Here is a 25427-nt window from a genome sequence, read left to right on the forward strand (position 1 = left end):
TCCTCCAAATCGTGCTGTTTACTGACAAAACCTCATTTGGTCGTGATGATATTTCGAACAGCAAGAATAGCCATGTGTGGGATGAGGAAAACCCACACGCTGTAGTAAGATCACACCATCAAGCACGTTTTGCTGCAAATATCTGGACTGGCATTGTAGACGACAGCTGGCCGCTGTGGACGAGCGGTTCTAGGCGCTTCAGTCCAGACTGCGTGACTGCTACGGTCGTTGGTTCGAATCCTGCCTCAGGCATTGATGTGTTTGAAGTCCTTAGCTTAGTTACGTTTAAGTAGTTCTAAGTTCTAGAGGACTGATGACCTCAGATGTTAAGTCCCATAGTGTTGAGAGCCATTTTTGCAGACGACAGTCTCATTGGACCGTACCTTCTACCTGGCCGTCTGAATGGCACATTTCATGGTCTGCGAGGTCACCTGACCTGAATGGCTTTGATTATTTCCTATGGGAATACCTAAAGCCACTTGTGTATGAGACCCCAATGGATACAGAGTTTGAATAAGTTGCCAGAATTGTAGCTGCCTGTGATGTGATTCGAAACACACCAGGAATATTTGTCAGAGTGTGTCAGAATCTTATTCACTGATGTCATGCTTGCATTGAGGTTGACGGCTTTCAGTTTCATCACATTTTGTAAGATACAATACAAATGGTACGTTCATTGTGACAGTGATGGTATTTGCAGTTCACAGAAACTAATGTAATTAAAAAAGTACACAGTAACGTGATTTCAATAATTTTATCTCCTTAAGCTGGCTTCTCCGATCACTAGTTCTCTACCTTAAATTGTTCAGTGGAGAGTCCTCTATATTCTGCTAAATTTGTGTACGATGTTACGAAAACACCCTGTATGTGCAGATAGTGACACAAGTTCTATTCGGTGTACATATACAAACATATAATAGCACATACGTACATAAACACTCACAGAAACGTAACCAGGACCTTTTTGTTTAGGAAATTTAATGTAGTGAAATTCTATACTTTCATACGTTTTCGACAGAGGTCGTAGTTTCCGAATTATTCACGAAAAACGTACGAAAGTGAGTTACAAACGCGTTTTTCTTGAATAACTCGACGACCGTGGTCTCCAGTGACAGCCTATACTAGTAAAAACTGAACTACATAAATTTCCTACCAAAAGGTCTTGCTCATTTTTTCTGTTGGACTAATAGGCTGCGCATAGTGAGTGAGAGAATATGAAAATACCGTGCGTGGTTTTTGCAGACGTTACAGGTAACGTAACATCCAGTGGTAGGGGCAGCTGAATTACCTAAAACTTGCACCGCAAATATTGCAAAAATGGAAAGTACTACTGATGTGTAGTTTTCACATAGTTGATTGGTAGTCAGTTACCCGTATTGTTAGCCAATAAAAAGACTCTAATAATACTTTTAAAGTGTATTTTTTGTATAAACATTCCCTTTTTAAACGGAACAATGTCTACTAACACTAACAAACTAAAAGTAGGGTAATTTAGGGTGTAGTGGTGTTTGTTGCAGGATTCTAATGCGAGTCATTTACTAGATATCCTATTTTGAAAAGGTCCCGCACCAAAGCTTGACAATATCTGTGGTAGAACACTCTAAACAACAACGAAAGTGCATGCACTACTTACTTGGATTCTGCTCAGTAACGAGGCAATTGACCACCACAGGTTGTGTTCAAAATGACCACCGGCAGCGGCAATACACGCTCCCATTCTGATATGGAACGACTGTTGTACACGTGGTATAATTTCAGCGGAGATGTCGGAGCAGGCTGCGGAAATACGTCGATGCATCTCACTGGGTGTAGCTGGTACGTGGACACCGTCTTCCAGCTATCCCCACAGAGAAAAGTCTACAGGTGTGAAACCCTGAGAATGGACCGGTCAAGGTACAGGTCCTCTGGATGCAGTGCAAAGATTAGGAAATAATTCAGGAAAACATATGAAAACATGCTCTAGTACTTGGCGCACTATGGGCTGGACAGCCATCGTGTTCCTCCTAGTCAGCAGGGTAACGTCTTCTAACATCCATGGAAGACGGTCTGTTAAGAGGCTGCGATACTTGGGTGCGTTCAGTGTTCCGTCTATGAAAAACAGGCCTATGAGCTGATGATTCAGTATGCCACACCATATGTACTTACTCTATGGACGCTGACGTTCCACCTAACGAAGCCAGCAGACCAATACTGCTTGTGTCGGTAGTTTACCTGGCCATGACTGGTAAATGTGGCTTCATCTCTAAAACAAGATAAATGCTACATCTGGAGCATCCTGTCGTAATGCCCATGTAAGAAAGTTAACTCGATTCTCATAATTGTTTCATGCAGATCCTGATGGAGAGAGATTAATAGGGATGGAACATAGGGATGGAGAATGCGTAGGTCAGCTGTCTGACGCATGCCACTTCTACATGCGGCTGCGCTGAAGTTCCCGCGCGGATCCTCTTGAGCAGCAGCAAGAACATTGATTTCTCACTTTTCTGCCGTCACTTTTTTCTTTCTGTTAGGTTGTCTATGTGTTACACTATCACTATCACGTAAATGGTTGAAGAAGTTAATAAATAATTGACGAGATGGTTGATGTCTGTTAGGATATCTTCTAGCAAACACCGTACAAGTACGAATTGCATTCTTCCTAAACTCTCCATACACCATGTGCATGTCGGTGTTGTCTGCATTGATAAACCTAGTCCTCCACTTAACGACCTACTGCTTGACCTGTCACACACTAACTAACTAACAAGTCACAACGAACTCAAGGAAAACACAAGAACACTGTAAGCAAATATGAAAAAGATCGTACCAAGCAACTACTCAGGTTGAATGGCAGAAACAAGTGTCGGTGTGGAGATTTTTCAAAATACGTACCTCGTGAACGAATTGCACTAGAATCCTGAAGGGGAAAACTATTGACACTCCACTTTTAGTTTGTTAGTGGCAAAAGGCATTGTTCCATCTAAAAGTGCGTGCTTGCATACAAGATACATTTTGTAAGTGTGATTACAGTCTGCTTGTGGGATAAAAGCCGGCCTCTGTGGCCGAGCGGTTCTAGGCGCTTCAGTCTGGAAACGTGCGGCTGCTACGGTCGCAGGTTCGAATCCTGCCTCGGGAATGGATATGTGTGATATCCTTAGGTTAGTTAGGTTTACGTAGTTCTAAGTCTAGGGGACTGATAACCTCAGATGTCCCATAGTGCTCAGAGCCATTTGAACATTTATTTTTGTTCGATAAAATACGAGACCCTACCAATCCATTACGTGAAAACCTCAGATCAATAGCAACTTCAGTTTCCGCTAAACCTGCGGTGCAAGTTTTAGGGGATTCACCCTCATATACATTCAAATACATGTACACATACGCACACACACGCACACTCACATGCACACCAACCTACCCATAGTACTCTGCCTTGAGATTTGTTTGTTGTTACTGAGAATTCTGATTCTCTAGTAGTATTCTAGTAATAACCCACTAAGTCAGAAACACTAATTTCCTGTTCTCTTTAAAAACTGTATGTGCGAAAGAAAACAAAACAGCACATCGTTGTTTATAGACATTATGTTGAATAAGGTATGTGATGGGAAACAATATGTACGGCAGAAACAATTTGTCTAATTGGTTAAATGTCCCACAATCGTAGATAAAACTGTCTGCAAGAAAGGAAACAAAATGGCAAACTTTTACAGCAGAGCATTTGGTTTCTTGCAGTCGATTTTAACTGAAAACCTGTACATTGTTCTGTGAAAAATATGTAGTCTATATCCAGTTGAATGTTTAGTAGAGTATTGTTTAAAATTTGAAATACCACCCCGTCTTCCAGCTCGTGGCACAGCAACAACCTCCTGAGATGTTCAGGAAAGAATAGCTCGGTTTCAAAATGTTTTTTTTTAATTTATTTAATTTGTGACGCATTTCATTCTCACAGGAGCATCATCAGACATAAAAAATGACACGTTGTCCAGTAAAACATACAGCACACATCCACCTGCACTACGTGTATTTGTTCTTAACACAACAGTATTTACAAAATAGACCGGGTGTTCAACGCATCCTTACGGCACACGTTTACGGCTCCTAAAATTTGAAGTAAATTGGTCAAGTACTTTACGAGATTTTTGGTAACAATGTTTGCCCTTTGCATATCACACATACATTAGAATATTATAGATATTAAAATATATATAAGCTGCTGTCTATCTTAATGTTCATTTGAGCATTTTGTACAGTTTAAGTAAATCTGTCAAGATCGATTCGATATTTTTTGGTAACAATGTTTCTCCCATACATATTGCATATACACAGCTCTAGTTTCACAAAAATGAGACAAGCACATTCCTACCGTTCCTAGTACAAGGCCACGGTCGATTATTTGTCCCATCCTGTGTCGAACGCGTTTAAAGATTTTCCAACAATACAGACTATGTAACAGAAAAATAACGACAAACTTCGAGACGTATGAGGGTAAGAAGCCATGCCCGGGAAGAAAATTTATTTTGTCGCAAAGGACGTAACAGTATTCGGAACATTACACGGCATCATATGTGTTAATTCCTGCGACAATAACACTGCACATATCGTTAGGTGCAGTGGCAGACTGTGGGGAAATACACGTGGACAGAATCTAGTGCTCTCGTACGTTGGATCGTGCTTTTCTGTCACATAGTGATGTATTTAATTTGATTCGAGGGACACGATATAAGGAAACCGATACAGAAATCAATTACTCACAGAAAACATCATGTTAATACCGTGTAAGAGCATCCCTGCCCTTGATAACTGCCTTAGCTCGGTGAGACAGTGAGATAGAGAGAGAGAGAGAGAGAGAGAAAGAGAGAGAGAGAGAGATAGAGAGAGAGAGAGAGTCCACATGTTTCTCCTGGCATGACACACCCATCTGAAGCCACGTAAGTTTACATCCCCTAGCGTTATCACATTAAGGGAATGTTGACTGCTTCGTTTTGCCCGCATTTATAATTAGTGTCAGACATTTTCTACGAGTTTCAGATCAAGTGACTTCATGTGCCACTGGAAGTGCAATAGGGATCATGAATATTCGTCAGTCCCGGTGGGTGTGCGTGCAGCACTTTGAACACGGTCGTCGTCATCGCGTAAGGTGGGAGTGTTCGCAGAACACTCCTTACGACGATAAAGAGTAAAGAGGAATTCTAGGCATAGGAAAACAATGTCGTAAACATGCTTGTTGATGTTGACTGCAACCTGAATCAGTGGGCTCATGTCATAGTGCAACAAAAAATCATCGAACCGTATCCAACTTGAACTACACAGTCCACGGACTGTAGGTTGAACGTCTCATTGGGCAGCGGAGCACTCCAGGCCTAGCACCACTTGAAGAAGAAGTAAAGTCTTACTCTTCTGGCCATGCAAGACGCCTCCATTTAGATTTCCGTGCAGATTTACGTGCCACTGTGAGCAACGATCTTTTGTGAGACACCCAACTAGCGACCTTTACTGATTACAGTTCCTTTGGAAATCTTCACCCTGGAATTGGTAGAAATGGGCCTGCAATTATCGGCAGCAGCAGTTCCTTTCAGATTTGAATGAGATTTTCATTGACAAGACGTGATACTGGCCTCCGGTTCCCGTCAGTTGGCATGTGTTTACCACCACTGTTCTTACGCCACGTGACATTTCCGTGCAGACCCGTTGGACAATTAGCTAACTTCATTCACGGAGACACGATAGGTCCTTTCTGCCATTCTCTGAGATCTGTACGTAGACCCAACTTACGGCGTTGGTTCCATATAACCACCTGGCAAATACGGAACACGTCACCTAACCTCTCATGTCGGCTGGTACCAGTCGTCCATCAACACTCCAAAGTGAACAATGATTAATATTATGGCTGGTGAACTTCAGTTTTATAGTGACTTTAGACGAAATGGGCACGCAAAATTTGCGCATCTACGGGTTTAGCCATACTCGTGCACTTCGGTTGTTACTCGTCAGGTTCTGATTGAAATGGGTGTCTTCATAACAGAGCATAGGTCGTTGCGAGGATCACGCATGCCATGATTTGAAGAGGACTGTTTGGAAAGCGGTGGCACAGTCCTGTCCAGAACTCTTCACCCTATAGTGCATGAATTGGAAAGCAAACTATATCACGTCCTGGAGAGTGGTGCTTGACGTGGAAAGCTATCCATTTCCTTTTCCGAAGGGACAGGCGCTTTCGTTTTTTTTTTTTGTTTTCTCCGCCTGTGGAATCAGCCGTTTCATCAGCACTGCAAAACGTCGACATAACGGCCTTGAGCGAATTCAGCAATTACGAGTAGATATTCAAAATATTCCCATTTATTGTTCTGTCTTTTTTTAGTTCCATTAGATGTTTCGATCATTGTGGACCGTCTTCAGACCTAAAACAAAGTAAAACTAGGAATGTACCATCTAATATTTTACAACAGTAGAAAAGAAGAAAATGGACATAAAAGTAGAATTTACCTAATAACTGCATTACCAAACCGTCACGTCTCTTCAGAACAATGTATCATAGTACTGTTTTTTTCAACTGTGGTCGATGTTTTAAGCAGGTAGTTGTTGGAGGTAGGGGTAGGATGGTGCAGGGGAAATGGAGTGAGGCTAATTGGGGGAGGGGAAGGAAGCAGTGAGGGCAAAATACAGTGCTCTGACATGTTGTTCTGAATAGACAAGATGGGTTGCTAATGCAACTGCTTAGGTAATTCTACATTTACGTACAATTCTTTTCTTCAGTACTATTGTAAAATATTAGATGGTTCATATTTAGTTTTGCTTTGTTCTAGGTCTGAAGATGATCCAGATTGATCGACACATTTAATCGACTTCAAAAATTGTGCAACTGAGCCAGAACAATAAATTATACCTTTGTTTATGTCGTTAACGAACGAGACATCTTTGTGGAGAGAAGGTTCGTCCAACGTCGGCAACTGTCATACATGGGCTGGTAAAGAATCCTAACGCCACCTACAAACGAGATAATCAAGAAACATTTCAATAAATTTGTAGGATAGCATGGTACAGATCCAGAAAAAGGAAGGATACAGCTATATTCTGTCATTAGTGAATGTGTGGAACAATTACACGACCAGCTGGCTGAAATCATTCTCTCGTAACTGTGAACTAAATCTGTGATAGCTGTTTGTACACAGGACAAGCACATTTCGGAGTACTGTCGATTGTCCCAATGATCAAACGTAGTTATCAAACGAAGCGTTTCAAGTGGGATCCGTGTTGATAACACACGGGCAGATTTGCTTCAGGCAACAGAACGAGCAGATTCGTCAATGTGGAATGGCACATCGGGAGACTACATTGATGTAATGCAGCTGAACATTTACTTCCAGGTAAGGTTGCAAAGAGTGATCGTAGTAATTATTGTTGTTTTGCTGTTCACTTCACGTGGCACTTCGTACATATCCTTTGAGACCTATATTTCAACTTAGAACGAAGAAACGATAGTGGATGCGAAGAAATTTTCAATCATTTGTTAAGCAGGTCGCTGTCTCTACATGATTGTCATATTTACCCTTCTCCGCCAGTCCTGAAAGTCAGTATCGTTATCACAGACACACGCTGCATCCTATGTACCTGTTTTAAGAAGCGTTGTTCAAATACCTACTGGATCATAGTTACTAAAATATCACTTAGTTTCTGGCAGACAGTGGAATCGAATGCTGGGATCGTTTTTTAAATGATCTGACCTGTTTTACCAGTTTTTTCCCGGTTCAAAGAACCTGGTGCAGCATATGTAACGACTTCGATGGCAACCAATGATTTCTTTCCTGTCTAAGTTGTTATTGCTGTTTTTGAAGTGCTGATTAAGAGCCTGGCAGTATTATTATAATTTAGAGGAGTTTAGTGTGAAATGCCTAGCAAATCCTGTTTATATTACTCGCTATCTTTTTCTCACAAAACAAGTTCTCACTGGGCTGTCGAACAGGAGTTTTTATAGTGTTATAGATACGCTACGTTACACTATATGTATTATCGACATGAGGGATATCGTCAGAAGCTGCTTGACACTGTTTGCCGACGATGTACAGAGGGAAGTGTAAAAGCTGAAAAACTGTAATGAAATATAGAAAGCCCTCAAGAGATTCAACGCGTGGTGGTGCAGGGAACTTGCCGTTGCCAGTCAGTCTAGACGAATGAAACATTTTGAGCATAAAATTCCTGAAACACACATTGTTATTATTATAATTATTATTACTATTATGCCTTTATAATTACTAGAAACAGACAAACCGTAATATATGTTGCAGTATGCATGTGGAGCGACAGACTGAGCAAGAATGCAAAGTAAATATAAATGAGCGACGAAGAAAGTAGCTTTGTTCTATCTACACTCGAGCACAGGTCTGCAGGCTGGGACGCTTAGCAGTTTGGATTAATAGAAGAGATAGATAAGATCCAAGGTCAACGGTTTATTTAGCAAGTGGGAAAACTTCACAAAAACGGTCGTCATTCCACAGTGGCAGACGCTACGAGTGTGCTGTGTGTGTGTTACAGTGTGGTTCAGGCAGTTTTCGTTCCAAGAAGAGTAAAGCGCCATATTACATCCTTCCCCATAAATCTTGCGAAATTACCTTGGCAGCAGAGAATGATGGTTTCCTTCCCTGCTGAAGTGTGTTCTCTGCTGCAGTAAAACGAAAGAGACACAGTGAAGAAAGCACTGGACAGACTACACCTGCTGTTACAGACAGATGATTGATTTAGTATCCGATTTTGATTTCGCTTCCTTGGCCATCCCGAGTATCGATATCGAGGAAACGTCAGAAGTATGTAATATATTGCGCATACATAAGAGAAGAAATGCACTACTGTACAGTTACAATATTGATGACAAATATAGCCGAGCGGTCTAAGGCGCTGCAGTCATGGACTTCGCGACTGGTCCCGGTGGAGGTTCGAGTCCTCCCGCGGGCATGAGTGTGTGTGTTTGTCCTTAGGATAATTTAGGTTAAGTTGTGTGCAAGCTTAGGGACTGATGACCTTAGCAGTTAAGTTCCATAAGATTTCACACACATTTGGACATTTTGGATGACAAACAGCTGGAGACAGCGTCCACCGTAAAATATCTAGGCGTAACTATCCAGAGCGACCTTAACGGGAATGACCATATAAAACAGACAGTGGGAAAATCAGACACCAGATTCCGATTCTTCGGAAGAATCTTAAGGAAATGTAACTCATACATGAAAGAAGTGTCTTATAAGGCTCTTGCTCGCCCGATTCTTGAGTATTGTTCATCAATCCCTATCAGGTAGGACTGATAGAGGAGGTAGGGAAGATCCAAGAGCGGCGCGTTTCGTCACGGTATCGTTTAGCTGGCGAGAGAGCGTTACGAAGATGCTAAGCAAACTCCACTGGCAGACGTTACAAGAGAGGTGTAAGAATTTTTAGCATATTGCAGTCCCGTCAGCAACTGTGGTAGACTAATATATTGAAAAATCCGCCTCAGTTGCGAAAATTTTCTGGTCTGTACCCAGGTTTCGGCTAGAATAATTTAGCCTTCTTCAGAAGCATAAAATTACTATAACAAGCCAGAGTAAGGCACAGTCAACATTACCGTGGTACCGTGGTACCATGTCGAATTAAAGCTACTTAACTGAAGTCCAGCCCCGGCATCACTTCACCACGCGTTGTTTGGCAGCGGCAAATTTTCGCAACTGAGGTGGATTTTTCAATATATTAAAAGAGAGGCGTTGTGCATCACGTAGAGGTTTACTATTGAAATTTCAGGACACCACTTTTCAGGATGAGTCGGACAACATATTACATTCCCCCGCATGCATCTCGCGTATTAAGCACGATCAGAAAATTCGAGAAATTAGAACCAATACAGAGGCTTACCGACAATCATTCTTTCCAAGAACTATTCTCGAGTGGAAAAGGGTTGGAGGGATCAGATAGTGGTACCGAAAGTACGCTCCGCTACACACCATTAGGTAGCTGGCGCAGTATGATGTAGATGTAGATGCAAGTTGCTGCTGCTACTGCTGTTGCGGGCATGCCACGTGGCCGGACCACTGACTTGAAATACTGCAGCCCCGCACTCGTCCGATAGTTCTGTAAAGCATTAAATATACGTCACTGGTAGTACAGTCACTGACTTGCCAACTTTTATGTTTTTCAATTCGGATCGTTCAATGGGTTGTCGACGCGCTAACGACATCATCGATTAGAGGAAACTCCTGTTTGTTCCTTGTGCCGTCCCAGCGACAATTGCGTCGTAAAGACATTTAAGACAAAAAACTTAGAACGAGAAGTGTGACAGACGACGGGAAAAATGCACACGAATCTTATGTGTTTCATCGATCTCATAGGCGGCGCAAAATATCCATGTTTTATAGCAAATATTAACCTTTGTATCAAGGAGTAAACTATTTATGTAATAACTTCTATGATGTTAATAAGGCAGAAGAACGCTCCTAGATTGTTCTTCTCTTCCTCTTTCTTCGCTAGTTTCTGGGCTTAAGAAGCAGACATCTTGTAGTACACAAGTACTGTAAGCAAATGCTGCTAACTTTATAATATAGAAAGTTACAGTTTATATTTGAGTTATTTCGATGTACGGTGAGCCCTCTGTCATGTTCCTTGCGTTGGATGATTTTTTCTTAAGACGTTTACGGCGCCACAATAATAGCGGCCACTGCTTCAAATGGTTCAAATGGCTCTGAGCACTATGGGACTCAACTGCTGAGGTCATTAGTCCCCCAGAACTTAGAACTAGTTAAACCTAACTAACCTAAGGACATCACAAACATCCATGCCCGAGGCAGGATTCGAACCTGCGACCGTAGCGGTCTTGCGGTTCCAGACTGCAGCGCCTTTAACCGCACGCCCACTTCGGCCGGCTCGCCACTGCTTCAACGGATGCCATTACGTGTCGATCTAAAAAACGAAATCATAGCGGAAGCGCAAACATCGCTCGCTTTAACATTTGAAACAAACATTTTTTCATAGCAACGAGCCGCAGACGAGAGCAACATCAGTTTTCAGATTTTACTTTTCATTTTACGCCGAGAGCCAGGATTCGACTACCATAGCCTGAATATGATGGTAATAGGAGTATTCTTCGAGTGTTGTGCGGGTCCACAATAACTTCAATATTTGAGTCCATGCTCTCAAAGTACAAATACGCCGCTGCTATTTATAATACTGTCATATTTTCATTCTCAAGTAAAAAATAAGTTAACAATTTTTGCATACTGGAACACACAATTGCATTTACCCGTATTTTTAAAGATACCGAATAAATAAATAAATAATTATACTCCCCTCTCGAAGAACAGACACTGCACCCTCTGGTCTCTGCATCATTGCCAGTGCGAGTGATCATAAACTGTGTTCTACCTACGCCGAGTAGTCTAGAAAAACTGGCTCAAGCAAAAGAGTAAACTGTCGAAGGGATCAAAATACTGACATGTTTTGACCATATTGAGAGCTAACAATAGAAATTTCCTGTATGCAGGGAAGAGCCAAAGAAAGTGGTACACATTCTTAATATCGTGTAGGGCCCTCGCGAGCGCGCGGAAGTGTCGCAACACGACGTCGCGTGGACTCGACTAATGTCTGAAGTAGTAATGGAGGGAAGTGACACCACGAATCCTGCAGGGCTGCCCATAAATCCGTAAGAATACGAGGGGGTGGAGATTTCGTCTGAACAGCACGTTGCAAGGCATCCCAGATACGCTCAGTAATGTTCATGTCTGGGGAGTTTTGTGGCCAGCGGAAGTGTTTAAAGTCAGAAGAGTTTTCCTGGAGCCACTCTGTAGCAATTCGGACGTATGGGCTGTCGCATTATCCTGATGGAATTGCCCAGGTCCGTCGGAATGAACAGTGGACATGAATGGATGCAGTTAATCATACAGGACGCATACGTACGTGTCTGCTGTCAGAATCGTATCTAGACATATCAGGGGTCCCATATCACTCCAACTGCGTTCATGGATTCGTGAGGTTGTCTCCACACCCGTACACGTCCATCCGCTCGATACAATTTGACACGACACTCGTCCGACCAGGCAACATGTTTCCGTCATCAACAGTGCATCGTCGGTGTTGACGGGCCCAGGCTAGACGTAAAGATTTTTGTCGTTCGGTCGTCAAGGGAACACGAGTGAGCCTTCGGATTCGAAATCAAATATCGATGATGTTTCGTTGAATGGTTCGTACGCTGACACTTGTTGCTGGCCCAACATTCAAATCTGAAGTAATTTGCGAAAGGGTTGCACTGCTGTCTCGCCGGCCGCGGTGGTCTCGCGGTTCTAGGCGCGCAGTCCGGAACCGCGCGACTGCTACGGTCGCAGGTTCGAATCCTGCCTCGGGCATGGATGTGTGTGATGTCCTTAGGTTAGTTAGGTTTAAGTAGTTCTAAGTTCTAGGGGACTGATGACCACAGCTGTTAAGTCCCATAGTGCTCAGAGCCATTTGAACCATTTGAACTGCTGTCTCGTTGAAAGATTCTCTTCAGTCGTCGTTGATCCCGTTCTTGCAGGATCTCTTTCCGCCCGCTGCGATGTGGAGATCTGATGTGTTACCGGATTTCTAATACTAACGGTATACTCGTAAATGGTCGTATGGGAAAATCCTCATTTCGTCGCTACGTTGGAGGAGCTGTATCCCTTCTTTCGTCCACCTACTGTAACACCGCCTTGAAACTCACTTAAATCTTGATAACTTGCCGTTGTAGCAGTAGTAACCGATCTAACAACTGCGCCAGATTCTTGTTGTCTTATATAGGCGTTGCCGACCGCAGTTCCGTATTCTGCCTGTTTACATGTCTCTATATTTGAATATACGTGCCTATACCAGTTTCTCTGGTGCTTCAGTGTGTTATGAGACATGTGATGTAGACTAGCGTTGTCAAAATAGCAGTACCTAAAACGAACGGTTGAAATGAAAGAAAACCTACTGGGTGGAAAAGCTCGTCTCCAACACATAATAATTAATATTGATGAAAGGTACGCACACATTCCCCAACCACTTTCTCCTGAATAATCGGGTAAGAAAAAGAAACAGACAAATGATGACAGTATGATACGTCAGCGCGGGAGCACCGCGGAATGGTCCTCCAATTCACGTTTCAGACGTTAAAAGTGTTGCAGTAGCAAAATGGTGTGTATGACTGTTAAGATTCTGAGAGTGTAGCTTCCAATAAGAGAAGCACCAAAATGCTTTCTTTAAACCCTACACTGCGAAATGAACATGACAGAACAATCACAGAATTCGAGTGGATTCGACGCCTAACTTCAAACGCCTCCGTCCCATTCCCGAAGGGGACAAGAGTGTGGGGAAACGACAGCAGCTAAGGAAATACTCTCTGCAGCACATCGAAAGCCACCTTGTGGTTTAGGTCATCATTTACTGCTGGAGCTGCGACATCGTAGATGTGACATTGAATACATGATACTGTGGTAGGAATCCAAGCGGCAAGCATATATTATATAACAGAAATGTTTTCAGAAATGAATATGAGTAATAAATGAGAGTGATGGTGTAACGTTTATTCGACAAGTGATGGAGAACACTTGTGTATAAATCTCATCTGCAGTCCCATTATCTGAAGTTGGATGGTATTACGAAATTATCATAGTCCGTAATCTCAGTTGTACAGATAAGTTGCTACTGGTTTTTGATTGCTACATGAGTCGTCAATGACCTTGGATAGCATCTGAGCGATAAACCTGAGTGTGCGGTAGCATGTGGTCTGTCTCAATAGTTTGCAACTAGACTGAGTCAGTCTACAAACCGGCTGTTTTCTGCTCCATCACCACGACACAGAATAGACAGTATACAGAATACATGCGCCAAAATTTAGCGCGCATGCGCGAACTCTGCCCTACTGAAATCGAGTAAACATCTGTGTTTTGAGCCAAAGGCTAACGGACTCGTTTTGATTGGTTGGTTTGTAGATTAGACTAAACTGCAATGTTATCAGTGGATACTTGTTCTTTATGTCATTAATTGTGCATTTTAGCTTCTGGGCTTATCTACAAGTACATAGTTGGTTGATATAATGTAAAAGTTAGAAACGTATAGTGAGCGGTAACAAGAAAAAACATCACACGCGAAAGTAACTAACAGGTCCTACATGCTGCTGATAGCAATACAGGAAAAAATGATTTTCCGATTTTCTTGCTGTGAACAATAAAAGCTCATTAAACTGAAAAATACTGTGTGTAAATGAAGCAAAGCTACATCAACTGCTGTGGTAGTTTTCTGATGGAAGTTCTCCCTTTAGCACTCCGTCTTCAGGCCACGAGTGGCCTACCGGGTCCATCCGACCGCCGTGTCATCCTCAGTGGAGGATGCGGATAGGAGGGGCGTGGGGTCAGCACACCACTCTCCCTGTCGTTATGATGGTATTCTTGACCGAAGCCGCTACTATTCGGTCCAGTAGCTACTCAATTGGCATCACGAGGCTGAGTGGTTCAAATGGCTCTGAGCACTATGGGACTTAACGTATATGGTCATCAGTCCCCTAGAACTTAGAATTACTTAAATCTAACTAACCTAAGGACGTCACACAACACCCAGTCATCACGAGGCAGAGAAAATCCCTGACCCCGCCGGGAATCGAACCCGGGAACCAGGGCGCGGGAAGCGAGAACGCTACCGCACAACCACGAGCCGCGGACGAGGCTGAGTGCACCCCGAAAAATGACAACAGTGCATGGCGGCCTGTATGGTCACCCGTCCAAGCGCCGACCACGCCCGACAGAACTTAACTTCGGTGGTCTCACGGGAAACGGTGTATCCACTGCAGCAAGGCCGTTGCCTAGAAGTTCTCCTTTCACTTAAAAAAATTAAAAACAGCTCGTTTCGTGTTTGCGAGTCGTCTTCACTACTGTGTATACACTGCTGTCTAAAATTAAAGCAACAAACCGCTATTTCCCCATCCCATGTCTAGTTCTCGATATAGTCATATAAACTGTCAACAGAAGTCCTTCCTATCGCATACCGATCAAGAGAAAACCACATCAATAATGCCGTCAGGGCACTTATCAAACGGGTTAGTGTGTGCGGGTAGTGCCACATCCGTAATCGCTGTGTAAAGATTCAGAGACGGTGCAGTATGGCACAGAGAAGACGCCTACCAGACTCTCTGCAGTGACGGCCATAGGAAGAATGGAAGCAGCCAGTAGCAGACTTATGTGACCCAATGGCTTAATGTGAATCGTTCTGTTGCTTCTCGGATGTGGTAACAGTGTATAGAGATCCAAACTGTATCCCGAAGACCAGGGCAGGGCCGACCACGTGTTGCAGCAGAAAGAGAGGTCCGTTACTTAGCTGTAAGGGTATGACAGTGCCGCCTTATTACTTCACGGCAACTGGCATCTGACCACGCAACATCCACTGGACGTGTTGTATCGTGGCGAACTGTGTACAAAAGGCTTCGACAGAGTGGCCTTTATTGTCGGAGATCTCTTTTATGTGTGGGAACGTCTAGGGTTGTTAACTTACCACCAGGACACTCAAACAGTGGGCCAATTTTCTTTTCACAGATGAGCCCGATTTGGTCTGGAGATTGATTCATAGCAGGTTCGCATCTAGAAGGAACGTGGAAGACGATTTCGGGATCCAAACATTGTGGAAAGAATGCGATATTGAGGACGATTCGTTATGATGTGGGCAGGGATTGTGCTGACTGCTCGAACGCCTCTTCGTGAGCTTGTGCGAGTGAATCATCAGGGTTTAACTATTGTCTGATATCGTGACGAGGTCTTGGGACCTCGTGTGCGGTTGTTGGGAGGTGCTGTGGGCCCAGACATCGTAGTGATGGACGACAATGCTCGACCTCATAGAGTACAGGTGGCTGACGTTATTTTGGGGAGAGAAGATATTGCACGCATGGCGTGGCTGGCTCGCCCTCCCGATATAAATCCCATAGACCACGTCTGGGATGGACTAGGAGACGGGTTGCATCGCGGCAGCATCCTCCAACCACTCTCCAAGACTTGCGAGCAGCTGTGCGCGAAGAATTGGCGTTATTGCCTCGACATAAGAGTAATGACATCATACACAGCATGCACCGTAGTTGTGAGGCTTTTATTGCTGCCAGAGGTGGTCACACCCCATACTGAGCGCATTAACCAGTTGTCGAATGTGTGTAAACCCGGTAAGTTGAAAAAGAACGAAAAACATTTTTGTCTGTTGCTCTGCATGTTGTAATTGCCTACGTTTTCTACATTGTTTCAAATTTACTGACCCCGTTTATAACGTTTTGTGGCAAAATAACAGCAATGTTGCAAAATTTAAGTTTGTTGCTTTAACTTTGAACACCAGTGTAATATTTCTCACTCGAATCTGAGGGAACAAATTGTCATTAAAAACTGATTTCTTTCGTGTACTATAGTTTCATATCACAGGTTGGTGATAGAGGGTCTATTTTTTCATTACTGACATAATGTTGAAATACTCTATAGCGTTAAATCTGAAGAATTAGCAGTGAAAAATGTGGTCACTGGCAACACTGTGTTTGGTTCAGTTTAGGTGATACGTTACTGTATAGTAAATGTAGCTAACATATCGTAGCCGGCCGAAGTGGCCGTGCGGTTCTAGGCGCTGCAGTCTGGAACCGCGAGACCGCTACGGTCGCAGGTTCGAATCCTGCCTCGGGCATGGATGCGTGTGATGTCCTTAGGTTAGTTAGGTTTAACTAGTTCTAAGTTCTAGGGGACTAATGACCTCAGGAGTCCCATAGTGCTCAGAGCCATTTTTTAATATATCGTAATTGCTTTTAAAGTTGAAAGGAAAGCCACATTTCACTATAGTATGGAGAAAATTGAAGTTATTTTATTTCAACGCGCTGCCTGAGCACCTCACGTTTAAGTCGCCTACAGCTCTCAAGGGGACCGCGCCCATTGGTCATCACCCTCTTTGTCCAAATTTATGATGTATCAAGGGCATGGCCAGAAATTAAGGTTACGGAAATGGGAACTCCATGTAACCCGACTTATATAATAAAATAACATTTATGGCGCGTCTCGGGCGGGGCATGTGCCATTTATGGTAGTACGACTTTCACTCAGTGGTTGGAATGGTGGAAAGAATGAGGACTGGTAATGTGACGATACCGAGTTCCAGTCTGTTCGTGAAAACTACTTTACCTTTTATATTTTTTGTTTTTACGTTACTTACAATGTATGATAAACAGAAATAATGTTTAAGAAATTGTATTTATTAACTCCCTATTTAACGCTTCTTCCGTACCAGTATCAAACTTGGTAGCATTAATGTCAAGGACATGGGGACATGTGCCGCTACGGTACGCCATACCATTACATTCCAGTACCATTACTGCTACAAAAGGATCCCAATATGGTGCCTCTCAGTGTGCAGAAGAGTCTCAAAGCGCGGGATTACATTCCGCACAGCAGAACGAGGCACGTCCATAGGTATGCTGGCTACCTCTCTTGTTACGCTGCGCTTCAGATCAGCGCATGTGTGAATGTTCCCATGGTAAACCCTGTCGTTCAGGTAGCCTCACAACCATAAGTCACAGACCAGTGATATCAACTGATCGTGCTGGCCAGGCATTTGGAAAAGCTCGGCTGGTAATTCGATCGTTTCCAAATGTGTTTCGGAGAATCAGGTGAACTGCACGAGCGATGTGCAGTGGGGCCCTATCTTGCACGAGAACTGTTGAGTTCAATGCGTTTCTCCCCATGAATTTTCTTGGTTACATATCCCAAGCACAGCCACGTTATTTTTGCTGAATTCAAAATAACATCGTCCATCTCTGTGTGTTCCCTGAAGCAACTGTTTGTTTCCCTGTCGCTCCTAGTGTTTATCAACATGCAACTCTCCCAACACATAATTTTTTATGAATTACGTATGAAAACTCCATGCCTCACATCCAAAACTCAAAACTGACAACAGATATTCATTACAAACATTTAGTTTCAGATTCATTACAAAACTCAGTTTAAAAAGCTCTTTTTGGTTTATACAAAATTTTCGAACCAAATAAACTATTTGTTTACGTTCTTAGCTCACTCTAATGGTTGTCCTCAACTGCTAAGCACTTTTAAATCTACTCTGAAATCATTTCTTCTGGTCACTTCCCTGTATTACACAGATAAATACTTAAATTTGATAAGTTGTTTTGTGTAGCCATCATCCGCAGCAAGCATATAAACATTCATTTTATGAATGCTGCAATGTATTTTATTTGCACCAAGTGAATTTCTTCTTTCACATTAAGGTATCTTTTAATCTGGGAAATATTGTTCGGATTCTGCAAGCGATATTGGCAGATTAGAAAACTTTATTATTATTTACAGTTATTCGTTTTTCCGGTTGGAATTTGCATAGTACTCAGGAAATACAAAAGTAGATACAAGCGGTACGCAATGACACACATACACAAATAAAATCATGAACATTTTCAAAAGACACTGGAAAAATGCAGCATACACAACAGACAGTTCTGTCCAAAACCACACATCAAAACCAACAAAGGACCTAAACTTATAACAGAAAGTAGTTATAACATATATTAATTAAAATATAACGCTTGTGATGGCAGTTATGTTGGAGAAACTGATACATTCTATACTAGATACAAAGAACACAAGTGAGCCTACTAGTCTATGACTGACCGCTCCACATTTTCACGGCAACTCAGAGTACATAGTCACAAGCCTACTTCTAGAGAAGATAGCATGAAATCATCACAACAAACACAAGAAAAAACACATTTCAATTTACAGGAAAATTATCGTATACGAAAAACCAAAGCAGAAAAGAAGACCCTTTTGAATGACTAAGCGTACACAATAAACCACTACAGACCTGATTTTATAAGAAAAAGAAATAAGAACAGTCCCACTAGTGAACATCGTAATACCACCGCTCAGCGCCTTTCCCCATACTCTTCCATGACGCTTTCCAAAAAATCTTTAAATCAAAAATCTGATCATCGGAACACCTAGAGCGTGTTACCCATTCTCAGGCAGCTATTAGACACTCATCCAACTTTCTACAGCCCCTTACCTAACTAGCTACTATCCCAAATAGAGAGAGAGAGACAGTACAATTGCGAACAGGCAGTTGGTTTCCATCATATCCGTCGTGAGGTCGGCAACACTTCCGTACACAACTAAGAGAAGAGGCATCAAGAGAACATACAGTTAGACAGCTCTTATAGTTCTTATGTGCAGTTGGTTCCAGAGTATAAGTAATATCAACGATAAAGTCGAAAACTACGTTTATGGTTTCGCATCAGCTGTAGAACAAACGAAAATTTGTGTCGGAGGGGGACTCGAACCCAAATTTCAAGCTTGTCGCTAGTGCACGCCTTACACAGACTTGGAGCTAAAGTACATGTGGCCTTATTTAGGAAGTTCATCAAACTTGGTAATAAGCAGATGGAATTTTCACGTTATTAATGATCGAAGGAGACGAAATGAATTAAAATTTGTGCTGCAGCATGGACTCGAACCTGGGTCTTTTTGCTTGTTAGGCAAAAATGCTAACCATTACACCACCGCAGTAAGATCGTGAACATTGCTGCACGAACTACTGAAGCTGAGAGCGCTCCTCAACACAAACTTTAAATTTCCACTTGATATATCATAACTGAAAGTTACTTCAGCCGAATTTCAGGATGCAGAAAAGACTTCATTCGTGTCAGCTCCTAATATGTCACTCATTTTTCACTATTACGTGTGTTTAAGAACAAGTGGTGCACGGATGGTGATGTTATGTTTAGCATTTCTGCCTAGGAAGCAAGAAGACCTGGGTTCGAGTCCCGGCCGCAGCACAAATTTTAATTCATTTAGTCTGTTTCGATCATTATCGTAGACAATAAAAAGAGACTTAAATGTCTCAGGGAAACATTTAAATTCACGTAATTATTTATGTTCTATTTTTCAGATGCAGTGATGAAGGGAGCAGGGACTGTGGACTACGAACTAGTCCCACCCGACGGAGGGTGGGGCTGGATAATAGTGTTAGCGGCCGCGATCGGCAACGTAAGTTGAAAGACAGTGTGCCGCATCTGTCGAAATTCTTTTAAGGTAACGAGATTTACTTTAAGACTGCATGACGGGGAGTGCAAAAAGTACTGTGCAAGAGATCTCTATGTCCACTGATAGCAAAATAATACCAAGCTATGCACACACACACACACACACACACACACAAACACACACACACACACACACACATACATACATACATATATACACACATACACAAATATCCCACACATACCACACTGAAAGTTCTGTGTACATCGCTATGTGATGTATCCTATTATGGGTGAATTCAGGAACAAGACATTAGCATGGATGTGTTAACCATTATAATCAGGTAACTGTTTTTGGAGAACTTGTTACGATGCTGCCTCTAGCATTCCGTTAGACAGTCCACTGATATAGGGACCCAGCCTTTATCATCCCGTTAGGCAGTCCACTGGGATATGGGCCAAAATCTGTTTCCTCATTCCGTGCTGTTGTGGTGTAGTGGAACATTCATGTGTTCCAATATTCTTAATTGTGTCATTTTGAGCCACTTACGTTCGTTTTCCATTGTATTTGTACGATTACCGGCGCTTCTTTTAAGTTTATCAGCATATACATTGTATCAGCGAAAGACGTCAAATGGTTTGACAGAACACTACGGAACAACCTATTAGATATCGCTGACAGAAGATGAATCCCCAAGCAACTTACAGAAACGCTGAAAACCATATAAACCTAGATACACACATGTATTGAGAAGAGGCGAGGAGAATACGTTTCCAAGAAACGAGTTCATCTCACAAAAAAACTCACGAAGAAGATATGGTCGGATGCCATTTAACTTCGTACACGTACATACCATCGGCAGGTATATATATATGATTAGAGTTGCAGTTCTCTGTGACAGAATTGTCATCAAGGTATGTTAGTAATGTTTAACGTTAGTGTAGTTACAGTCAATAATGATTTAAAGACTAAAATACGTTCCTTGTATGAGGTCATTGGTTTTGATGCAGCACTATCAGCAGGGTAAACATGATTAAAGTTAGTAGCAAAAGTGTTTGAAATTTTTCCATTTGCAGCTTTATGTTTATTTTCGTGTTTCTGTCGTGAGAATTTAAATATTCTTTCGCCGCTCTTGGTCTTATAATGACCTTTTTCTGACAGTAATAGCAAACAGTATTCCCCTGTTCGCAGAACATTTGAATAAATTACTTTGTGAATACTGACTTTTTACCATTTTCGGCAGCGAATTCTCGTGCCGTTTCTTCAGTCTACGACAAGCGATGCCCTTCCTCCAGTCACCATGCTGTTAAACTCTCCACGTTGATCTGCTTTCGACGTACTAGTCGCAAGCCGTAACAATCGAACCACATTCCGGCGGAATTCCACTGAAAAATTCTGCATTATATGTACCTCCATTACCTCATCATCGTCTGCAAAACACTGTGCTAATCCTTCAGGTTTGCTGGTATACTCGGCAGGAATGTCATAGCGCAACATTTTATAAATAGTACTCACTGCATATCGCCTTTCGTAAAATACCTCAAGCTGATTCCATATACCAGTTGCACTAACAAGCGACACAAAAGTTGTCACCTGGTCAGATTTCATATCGGAAGAAATAAAAAGCATTGCTTATGCCTTAAGCTCATCCCATAAGCTGTGGATTTATGCAGTTAGCTGGCCTTAGTTTACTTTCGTCAATAATGTTCAGAAATTTCTTAGAACGGAAGATATTTGCATTTGATATATCATATCTGAAAGTTACTTCAGCCTAATTTCCCGGATGCAGAAAAAACTTTGTTCGCACCAGCTTCTCAAATTCCACTCATTTTCACAAGTACGTATGTTTATGAACTAGTGGTACACGGACAGTTAGCTAATGAGACCGGTGTGTACCGCCTTATGGAAGCAGCGCTTTGGAGGACGTGGGGCAACATGCGAAAGAGCATTAAGACAATCTAGTGGAACCTAATTTTTATTAATGTTAAGAAATATATCGGCTTAACCACTTGTTTATAGTGTAAAACACTAAAATTAATGCGTTTTGGAAGTCAAGCTTCCATCATCAGAATAATAAAAAATAAAAGAACCTGTTAATACTCGCTAAAATGGAACATGCACCAGGCACAATAAAATTGCTAATAAAATTAAAACATCGCGGCTACTTCCGTTGTTGCAGCCGTGTCTTCCAAGGTGGATCTCCACATAGTCGTCAAAATATAAAAAACTGTAAAATGGTGTCGCCTATGGTGTTCAACAAGGGAAGTAGCCACGATGTTTTAATTTTATTATCAATTTTATTGTGCCTGGTGCATGTTCCATTTTAGCGAGTTTTAACAGGTTCTTTTACTTTTTATTATTCTGATGATGGAAGCTTGACTTCCGAAACGGGTCAATCTTAGTGTTTTACACTATAAACAAGTGGCTGAGCCGATATATTTTTTAACATTGACATCGACAACCACGTCCTCTCATCCAGTATGGACAAAATCTAATTTTTAACGTTTTTATATTTTGATCGTGAGGGCTTTGTGAAGTGCATTTTAAGTAGGATTAACTTAGAAAGCCGTATGATGGAAACCTGGCTCCGAAAACATGTTGCTGTAGATTATTTTCATAATATTAATGGTTGTATGCTAAAATATTTATAACAAAAGATATAAACTTTCCTGTGCTGTACCAGCAGTGGTAACAGTGCTTTAAGACAATGCAATTTAACGTCATAGGAGTGGAGAAAATGATTTTTCCTTTTTTAATTTCCTGTCACGACAAGGTTCTACCTTAGAACATATGAAATCTGACAACCAGGCTGGCTGGCCAGTAGCCACCCTGCCCGCCATCGGACACTAATGACATACCACCAGGGAAATCTGATAACTTTGCTGGCTGGGCTAATATTATCAGCTCATCACCGTGGATAGCTTTCTCGAATTACGACATCACAGAGCCTGTGGTAACATCCCCTGGTCCGCCATCTCGGATCGCCGTCTTGGATTATGACGTCATACAAACTATCCTTGAAATTCACGGCAGCAGAATAAGGAACCATCTCTGATTTTTTCATTTCTTATCAATCTATATTTAGGACAACTCACCTACTTCGACAGTGACACCGTAGCAGTGGAGGGAATCGTGTAGCAGAATTCAGCTATTTTGAATTTCGCGCTATTCTCTGAGTCATCGATGATGTCACTGAAGAAATCAGAAGAATGCAACAAGAACGACAATCTGGCAACTATGCACGCTGTTGCCAGAGCATCCTCAGCTATACAACTGTTCGAGACTATTTATGTACATATTCAACATTTGTCCAGATTTTTTATTTATTTATTAATTTTTATATTTTTTTTATCGTGTGACTAGTGCCTCCCGTCGGGTAGACCGTTTGCTGCGTGCAAGTCTTTCGAGCTGACGCCACGTCGGCGACTTGCGCGTCAATGTGGATGAAATGATGATGATCAGGACAACACAACACCCAGTCCCTGAGCGGAGAAAATCTCCGACCCAGCCGGGAATCGAACCCGGGCCCGTAGAACTGACATTCTGTCGCGCTGACCATTCAGCTACCGGGGGCGGATTTGTCAATGTAATAAACTTCTATTAACATTGTAGACCAGAACTATAGGATGATGGATCCTCAGTCTTACTGTTCCCGGAAGTAGGTGTTCATCTGGAGTTGGTACCATCTTTGTAATCCGTTTCTGTAACCACCCTATGAGAGAAGCCTACATTCCGTCCACTGTTACTGCCCCATGTTCACGTTTGGTGTTCGACTTCACTGCAGTGCCACACTGTCCCCGTGTTTCTTCTAGCAGTACCACTTCGTTGTAATTGTGGGTTGTCTGGTGCAATGAATGATTTCAGGCCCCGTTAAGTTTGTTTCTTGCTGTGTGTTCTTCATGTTTTTCATTCTCCTTTCCACTACTTTCTGTCGCCTGTCAGCCAAACACCTCACACTTTCGCTTTGAAAGTTGATCTGCAAAATTGTTCACATATATCCATATCTTCTCCCCTTGAACCATGGACTTTGCTGTTGGTGGGAGGGGTTGCGTGCCTCAGCGATACAGATAGTCGTATCGTAGGTGCAACCACAACGGAGGGGTATCTGTTGAGAGGCCAAACAAACGTATGGTTCCTGAAGAGGAGCAGCAGCCTTTCAGTAGTTGCAGGGGCAACAGCCAGGATGATTGACTGATCTCGCCTTGTACCATAAACTAAAACGGCCTTGCTGTGCTGGTACTGCGAATGGCTGAAAGCAAGGGGAAACTACAACCATAATATTTCCCGAGAGCATGCAATTTCACTGAATGGTTAAATGATGATGGCGTTCTCTTGGGAACATTGTTCCAGAGGTAAAATAATCCCCCACTTGGATCTCCGGGCGGGGAACACTCAGTAGGGCGACGTTATCAGGAGAAAGAAAACTAGCCTTCTACGGATCGGATCGTGGAATTTCAGATCCCTTAATTGGGCAGGTAGGTTAGAAAATTTAAAAAGGGAAATGGATAGTTAAAGTTACATATAGTGAGAATTAGGTGGCAGGAGGAACAAGACTTCCGGTCAGGTGAATACAGAGTTATAAATACGAAATCAAATAGGGGTAATGGAGGAGTAGGTTTAATAATGAACAAAAAATAGGAGCCCAGGTAACCTACTAAGAAAAGCACAGTGAACGCTTCAGTGTAGCCAAGACAGACAAGAAGCCCATACCTACCACAGTAGTAAAAGTTTATATGCCTAATAGCTCGGCAGATGATGAAGATATTGAAGAAATGTATGATGCGATGAAACAAATTATTCAGATAATGAAAGGAGACAAAAATTTAAAAGTCGTCGGGACAGTAATTCGATAGTAGGAAAAGGAAGAGAAGGACAAGTAGTAGGTAAATAAGGAATTGAGGTAAGGAATGAAAGAAGAAGCCGACTGGTAGAATTTGCCCAAAGCATAACTTAATCGTAGCTGACGCTTGGTTTCAGAATCATGAAAGAAGGTTGTATACGTGGAAGAGGCCTGGATAAACTGGAAGGTTTCAGATAGATTATATAATGGTAAGAGAGAGATTTAGGAACCAGTTTATAAGTTGTAAGACATTTCCAGGGGCAGATGTGGACTGTCACCACAATTTATTGGTAATGAACTGTAGAATAAAAGAGAATAAAGTGCAAAAAGGTGGGAATTTAAGGATATTGGACCTGAATAAACTGAAAGAACCAGAGATTGCAGAGAGTTCAGAGGGAGCATTAGGGAACGATTGACAAGAACGGGGGAAGAATGGGTAGCTTTGAGAGATGAAATAGTGAAGGCAGCAGAGGATCAATAGGTAAAAATACGAAGGCTAGGAGAAATGCTTGGGTAACAGAAGAGATACTGAATTTAATTGATGGAAGGAGAAAATATAAAAATGCAGTGAATGAAGCAGGCAAAAAGGAATAGAATCGTTTCAAAAATGA

The 25427-nt window shown here is 42.2% G+C and overlaps 1 protein-coding gene across 1 annotated transcript in view; it reads left to right on the forward strand.

Annotated features, from left to right (window-relative positions):
* The first annotated feature begins 7267 nt into the window (after positions 1-7267).
* Positions 7268-25427, forward strand: part of LOC124616559 (monocarboxylate transporter 2-like) — an 80475-nt gene continuing 62315 nt past the window's right edge. Inside the window, exons 1-2 of the mRNA XM_047144878.1 lie at positions 7268-7340; positions 19882-19979. Of these exons, the coding sequence (XP_047000834.1) occupies positions 19890-19979 (90 nt within the window). The 5' untranslated portion in view covers positions 7268-7340; positions 19882-19889. The remainder of the gene's footprint in view (positions 7341-19881; positions 19980-25427) is intronic.

Source organism: Schistocerca americana, chromosome 5 (assembly GCF_021461395.2).
Source record: "Schistocerca americana isolate TAMUIC-IGC-003095 chromosome 5, iqSchAmer2.1, whole genome shotgun sequence".
NCBI classification, from domain to species: domain Eukaryota; kingdom Metazoa; phylum Arthropoda; class Insecta; order Orthoptera; family Acrididae; genus Schistocerca; species Schistocerca americana.